This window comes from Aplidium turbinatum, chromosome 1 (assembly GCF_918807975.1).
Source record: "Aplidium turbinatum chromosome 1, kaAplTurb1.1, whole genome shotgun sequence".
Taxonomy (NCBI): Eukaryota; Metazoa; Chordata; class Ascidiacea; order Aplousobranchia; family Polyclinidae; genus Aplidium; species Aplidium turbinatum.
In genome coordinates, this window is record NC_137472.1 from 11616192 (window position 1) to 11624181 (window position 7990).

The 7990-nt window shown below is 38.5% G+C and overlaps 1 protein-coding gene across 1 annotated transcript; it reads right to left on the minus strand.

Moving 5' to 3' along the window:
- Positions 1 to 5976: 5976 nt before the first annotated feature.
- LOC145776683 (uncharacterized) lies at positions 5977 to 6525 on the minus strand. Its single transcript, XM_082587943.1, has one exon. The coding sequence runs from the start codon at positions 6523 to 6525 to the stop codon at positions 5977 to 5979; it is 549 nt and encodes a 182-aa protein (XP_082444069.1).
- Positions 6526 to 7990: the final 1465 nt, after the last annotated feature.

Genomic DNA, 7990 nt, shown 5'->3' on the forward strand with positions numbered 1-7990 from the left:
GTTGCCTACCGAGAAGAAATGTCTTTAATTTTCTTTGCTTCTTTAGACTACCAACCAACTAACTTCGTCTTTTATTTTTTATGGTCACAGCGGTAAACCATAATCTCTTCGTGGGAAAATTGTAACGAAAGATTCCCAAATCCGTTCGTCTGCATGCAATGACCCAAAAATAAACACACTTTCGAAACGTCTATTCAAAAGTGTATTCCAGTAAAATTAGCCCGAGGCTATCAAAATGACTGGTGCAACGCCGTACACCTAAAAACTGTCACTACAATACAAATTACTTGGATAAAAGACGGAACCTTTGTCCAGCTAGCAAGCACTAAGCCAACAGTTAAATGTGCGGCCAACTTTCAAACAATCATTTTACGAATGACCAGAATAGATAGCAATATCTCAAATTCACGTATGCAGTACTGTGACGCAATAATGAAAGACAATTATGAAGTCATTCCAACAGGTGTTTAAAGCTGATGTAATATTTCCTGTTTAAACAGGCCCAAACAGGCCCAAACAGGTTTGACACAATTCTTATGAACGATGGTGCAATTTTGGCACATTTTCTAGCAACTTCCATGACGTAATATTCAGTAGACTTGAACGGTTTTATATGACGTTTGATTTGTACAGAGATTGGCCGTAACACCATCAAAACAACAAAAATTAACCAATTATTAAGAAATTGTGAATTTATTTTAGAAGGAGCTTTTAGAGGGGTTTCCAACCTTTTTTGCTGTTCGTACCCCTTTGTCAGGTCAGAGCATTCTTCGTACCCCCAAAAAAATTCTGATTGAAATTTCCATCTATATTCTATATATTGGTAAATTAAATTGCTTTTATAGCCCAATTAAACGTTAAACCGATATTTCACACAAAAAATGCAAAAATTACCAAACTAAATAAAATGTCAGTTATTTTATTTGTCACTTCTCAGTGAGATATCTGTTGCTGCTTCAATGATAAAATTCGCTCAAACGATGGATCGCGTAAACCATCTTCCAGTTGCAAAGGATTTCTGTACTTATTCTTGATATAAAATTATTACATCATGGTCGAAAAGCGACTTTCACAGTAATAAGTTGTTGAAAAGAGAATTAACACTGTCATGGCTTCCATAGCAAGACTTGGGAAAGCTCCATAGCAACACACCAAAAATCTTGTAACTTTGATTTGTCAAATAGCAGTTTCAATTTTTGACAGCTTTTCATTTCAATGATGTTCTCCTTCAAATTATCCTCATCCGACATTTTTGTTAAATCAAAAAGAAATGGATTTATATTGCAATGCTGGAAATAACTCAATTCACCAGCAAAAAAGTAACTATCAAAAGAATCAACCAACATCTTTAAACGAAAATTAATTTTATTTGACATTTTGCAGCAAAGAGTTATTTGCAATTTGATCAAGACAAGAAAATTAGCAAAGTTTTTATTTTCATTTTCAGCAGCAGCAAGTAAAAAACACATTGTTACAAGACAACGAGGCTTCTTAGGCTACTAAATAACAACAATTATTTGTAGATATTTTTTTTGTTTTTTTAAAGCAAAGGCGGTAATGGTATAATATTTACAATTCCACAATAAAACTGTACTGTGAAATCTGTTTGAAAAGCTGCTCTGTGATCCAATGATCTTCGTACCCCTTGATGTTTAATCTCGTACCCCCAAGGGGTACAAGTACCCCCGGTTGGGAACCCCTGTTTTAGACGAATGTGCTTGCTTCTTATCAATGGCACCAGAAAATACACTCGCTGCAAAGCACATGTAAGCGTACTGCATAATAGCCGACATTGCAGCTTCAAAACAATCTTAAGAGGTTTTAAAATTAACCGGATAAGTTACTAACTTAATAAAACAACGTTTTGCAAGGTATCCTGTCAATTAGAAGCAGAACTTTAATTTTTAACGGCGTTACTGTAAGTCTCTAATTCAAAAGCAGACAAATGCTTGAATGCTCAAGCTAACTTCTAATTGCCTAACTGCACAAATTAATCACAAATACCATAAATTTAATACCGGTGCTATTGCAGTGGCGAAAAACTGTGCTCCTGTATGGGAACCGAAAGTTGCCAAAGTTTACATTCAATTAGGCAACCAGAGTCGATGCGCACAATCACTGGAACGCTAAAATCGACCCCAATACAATGATATATGATCGCAGACTGGCGGAGACTTGTGTATTTGCTTCGATAAATGTAGCGGAATCCATCGGGCGCAATTTGCTTGTGTTTGAAGTCCGGTTGCTCACTTTGTGAAAAAGCTATCAACTTCAACTTTTGCTTGTAAATAGACAGAGATATGTTCTTTAAATAAGCGTTTATTAAATGCTGGTATCTTTAAAAATATTTTTCGGGTAAATTGTTAAACTTGGTCAAGTTCAACTCTTTACCTAGAAAATATTTTTAACTTTTAGGATCTGGCTTAGCTTTATTTGGGTAGACGATAGCTTGTGCTTTCCAGCAATGGTTCAATTGTTAAAATCGAAGCAGAAACAAGCAACTTACAACTAATTTAATAAAGGCATAAAATGATCGCAGACTGGCGGAGACTTGTATACGCTTGCTTCGATTCCGAAATGCAACGAGTCATCGGGCGCTATTTGCTTGTGTTTGAAGTCTGATTGCTCGCTTTTGTAACTAGACAAGTGGTTCTCAACCTTTTTCTTTTGTGGCCCATTTTCGTTGCACAAAAATTCTTGTGGCCCATTAATTGTTTATGCAAGAAAAAAACTGCAAAATAGATTTTAAAACACAAAAACAGCAGAAAATGTTCCAAAACAAATTGTAGGCTAGCGTGCATCAATGAGATGCGTGCTCCTGAACATTATTGACCAACTTGTAGTTACAGTGGTTCTCAACATTAAAGCCGTATTCCTTCTTTGAAAGACACAACCATTGTCAATTTCTCCCCGCCATAATTCACAAAAAAAAATAGTAAAAACAGATCTGCACAAATTTCAGTAGGCACAAATTACATTATTACCGTATTTCAATAATTAGAATGGAAATTACCATTTTGCAGCAAATTACAGCAGCACCATTCATTGTTGCTACAATCATAGTTCAACTAAACAAAACGCACAAGTGTAAAATTAACTATAGTAGTACAAATGAAACTAAATTTTTCACTAACTCTGGCAAATTTTTAAATAGGTCTGTGGCCCACCTCAAAATCTTTCCATGGCCCACTAGTGAGCCATGGCCCACCGGTTGAGAATCTCAAAGTGTTCAACACTTTCGTAAAAGCTAAAGCCTTCCCCGCGTGTGAGACTGTGATAGCCTACTCACTGAAAGTTGATGGCGTTTTGACTACTGGTTGGCCTACATGTAGCCTAAGTGACTTTATATTTCTTCAAAACGGTAGTTATGAAAAACCAGACCAAAAATAGGCTCAGTGCTTCATTCACTAGAAAACTTTGGTTTTAACTTTCATGAAATAGGCCTGCATAAAATATAGTCAAAGACTATGTTCATCAACTGCAACTCAAGATCAGCGGCTAACAAGTCAGCCTTCAAATGCAAACTTTGTACGATATATAAATGCCACCGATTCACGTATAGCCCGATTTAAACTTTGAAATGTTTGGAGCGATGATCAATTAAATTATTTGTTTCAACAGAGCCATATAGCCTACAATGAGTCAATAAAACACTCATAATACTACATTGTGAATCGTAGGTTGCATTATAGCACAATCAGGATGACAGCAAAAGACTATAGGCAAAGTAGTCATCTAGTCCAGGGCTTCTCAAACTTTTTTGCTCTGCGACCCCATTTTGAAAAATATATTTCTATGCGACCCCATTTATTTATTTATTTATTTATTTACATCAGACTCAACATGGTCCATTTTACAATCAAACATAAAATGTAGAAACAAAGCAGATACTCAACTCCGAAGAGCTGAGTTGCATTGTACCACATACAAAGATTGATAGTAACAGTCTGTTGGCATTATTTCATAAATTCATTGATTGGAAAACAAGTTACATCGTGTTACAAACTGGTATAATTTTTACGAATGAGAGCTTGAAAAGTTGTGGAGAGCTGAGTTGCATTGTACCACATACAAAGATTGATAGTAACAGTCTGTTTGCATTATTTCATTAATTCATTGATTGGAAAACAGGTTACATCGTGTTACAAACTGGTACAATTTTTACGAATGAGAGCTTGAAAAGTTGTGGTATTGTTATCAACGAATGCAGAGGTGATGCTGCGTCGTCTCCGCAGATTAAACAACATTCTGCAACAATTACTGTATCCAACACGTAAGCGATTACTATTGGATGAAAGATAGTTGCACCATAGTTGACAGGCATATAAAGGCATAGCCTACAATAGGAACGAAACAACACATTTTTAACAGCAATCGAACATTTGGAAAACCTTGCTTTTAACATGTTTCCAGCACAATACAACGACCGTAATTGTCGTTTCATGTCTTCATCATCGGATAGCAAGTCATTAATTATTACTCCTAAATATTTCACTAGGTCTCAAAGCAGATACGTTTTTCATTTAAATATATGATCGGATTAAAGTCAAGTTTCAACATCTTGGATTTAAATAAAACACCAACAGTTTTGTTGCAATTAAAGTTTTGTTGCATTATGGGGACATCCACGTTAATGACATTAAAACGGATCATTTTGATCATTATATTTTCTTTTTCTTTCTGACTTATCAATTGTTTTCTTTGTGCTTGCAATTGTTACCGCATGAATCTACGAAACCTAACCACTGATCCATAGTCAATTAATCTTGTAACTGGTTCCTACTTCCTTCAGAAACTAGTTGATAAGCTACTCTGAAATCATAATGCGAGCGGTAAGGTTACTTTTGGTCAGCACGTTACAGCAATGATAGCGTAACAATGCATCAATTGTTACGATTGGTTATATTTTATCGTTCGACATTTCATACCGACGGTTGCGGTCAATTGACATCATGGCAAGACTACAACCTACCGGCACTAGAATTTCATTACGACCCCAAAATTTCATTACGCGACCCCATTTGGGGTCGCGACCCATAGTTTGAGAAGCCCTGATCTAGTCAATCACCTTCTCATGCAAATTTATTTGCCAACGCACGTAAGGCACGGACACAACTTCAAATGGTATAATACAAACAAATCAGGTTAAAATGATAGCCTACGTAAATTGCTAGGTTACAAATTCAAATTTCATTCCAAAACAGCAACAATTTCTGGTACAAAACTCATCTTTTAACTTTCATCTTATTTTCGCTTCATTCCAATTACGTTTCTGCTGTAAATCATGTTGTTAAGATGCAATGGTGGATAAGTCTTCAAGTTCAACATGTTTCCAATGTTGAAATCATTTATACAAATCTGCTGCAAGCGTCAAATCTGAAAACCCTGTTTTAGTAACTTCTGAACTGGCAGTAACTTCCAGACCGCGTATACGCGGTCCAGAAGTTACGGTAACTTTCAGACCGCAGTAACTCCTGGACCGTTACACCGGTATTATATAAATAAACCACCGTCTTTCACAATAAACTATGGTAAAAGCAACTAGCAACTGTGATATTCACTAGATTTTAAGCGTCAATGTGACGCTTAAGCAAACAAATTGACGCTTAAAATATTACCATTAAAAAATATTGCATTTTTGTTTAATGAGCTTTATACGGTAACCCATACTCCCTGTTGTATTCTTACTTCTGCCTCGTTATTAAGTCAGGAGATACTTCGGTAAGATATAGGATTTTGTATATTGAACGAAACGCTTATAAGTCAGACAACACAATAACAACGCACTGTACTTCACAAACTAATCTCTATCACTGCATAAAGATACAAATTACAACCACGTCTTAGCACGACAGTTTACGCCTCATTGAATACTAAGCTTCCATGCAACTTTCCGCAGACCATGTGTCGAATCTAAAGCAATGACCCGTAGCGATACACAACACCTCCCTTCTACTCTGAAAACCCGTGAAAGAGTTAACATTCCAACATTCTTTTTGGCTTACGTCTTCTTGAAGACTTTCTTGGCGGTTGTTGGACAGGATTGGATGTTTCCACATCTGCTTCATCTGCTGGATGGTCAAAACGCGGTTGTAGCTGTTCGATGTGCCTTTTCCACATCGGACCGTGGGGTAATACCCGCACGTGTACACTGCGGCTACCGAACACTTTCGTTACCACAGCTGGGACCCACTTAGGGTCTTGTGTCTGTCGGGGTCCGCAATACAGCGCATAACAGGGGGTTCCCACTTCGAACTTAGGTCTTTCCACGCTCTGAAGTGCTTCCGCATTTCCTTGCCTGTTGACTTGCTTACTTTGTGCGAAGTGGGCTGGTGACGGTAGCATGACGTCGATCTTGGCGCGAATGCGGCGCCCCGAAAGCAGTTCACCTGGTGATAAGCCACTTGATAGCGGTGTTCTTCTGTATAGCATTAAAAACTCTAGAAGTGCTTGCTTGGGTGGCAAGCTCGACTTCTTTAGTGCTTGCTTGAACGACTGGACAAGCCGTTCTGCGGCCCCGTTCATTGCTGGGTGATAAGGTGCCCCTGTCAAGTGCACTATGTCTATACCCCTTTCTTTGCACCACTGCTGGAATTTCTCAGATTTAAAACTTGTGGCGTTGTCTGATACAATTGTATGTGGATAGCCAAAATGCGAGAAATCTTCTTCCAGCAGCTCAGTTGTAGCTTGCGTTCCCACTGATGTAGTTGGGTGAATGCAAGGGTACGGTACTTAGAGTACGCATCTACAATGATTAACCAATTGCGTCCCATAAAATTAATTGCATGGTCAATATGAATTCTACTCCACGGCTTCTCTGGCAACATCCACGGGTGGTTGATTGCTTTTGCCGGTTTGTTTTGATGTTCGGAGCATGCAGTGCACTGACGACAGTTTTCTGCAATGCCTTGGTCGATTCTGGGCCAATAAACTGCTGATCGTGCCAGCTGTTTCATTCTTTGCATACCGAAGTGCCCAAGATGAAGAAGTTCCAGGACTTGTTTGTGAATACTTCGTGGAATGACTAATCGGGCTCCATATAGTAAGCAGCAATTCTCTACAGACAATGATGGAGCGATTCTTCTGAAGTCTCCTGTCGAGTAAGCGTCACAATTTGGTGCTTCAGAGGTCTTTGACTCAGGCCATCCTTCCCTGGTGTATCTCATTACCGTTGAGATGATTGGATCCTTGAGAGACTCTTTTGGGATCATTCCAGGCTCTGTTGAATTCAGCTGATCGTTGATCATTTTGCTGGTAGCCTACTCACTACAACAGTGTTCTCTTCCTCTTCCTTTCCGTCGAAGATGGCGTCTTCTCCCGCAGGCAACCTGCTGAGTGCGTCAGCGTTGCCGTGCTCTTGCGTTTTTCCATACTCAATTGAGTAGTCGTATTGACTCAACATGAGTGACCATCTTGCCAAACGGTTGGCTGCTAAAGCTGGTGTGGCTTTGTTTGCCCCGATTAATGCCAGTAGTGGTTTGTGGTCTGTGATTAGAATAAACTTTCTTCCGTAAAGATATTGGTGGAACTTTTGCAATCCAAAAATTATTGCTAGCACTTCTTTTTGTATCTGGCTATAACGCCTTTGCGTATCTGTGAACGTTTTTGACACATTGGCGATTGGTCGTTCTTGGCCATCTTGGAAACAATGGAAGAGTACCGCTCCAATTCCGACACTTGACGCATCACATGATATACCGACAGGCAAAGAAGGATCGAAATGAGCTAATACAGAATCTGCGCAGAGCACCTTCTTTAGAGTTTATAGCCTTGTGCGCCTTGTGTATGAGCAAAAAACTAATCAAAGCAATTTATTGACAGTGCGCCTTACAATCGGGTGTGCTTCATGATCCGTAAAATACGGTAGGCTATATCAAATTCTAACATTACAGCACTTCAAGCAAGTGTCAATTAGCAATTAATCAATATCGACAATTGGCTTATCCGCCCCAATAGTTCAGTTGGTTAGCGCGTGAACGAAGAAGCTTCA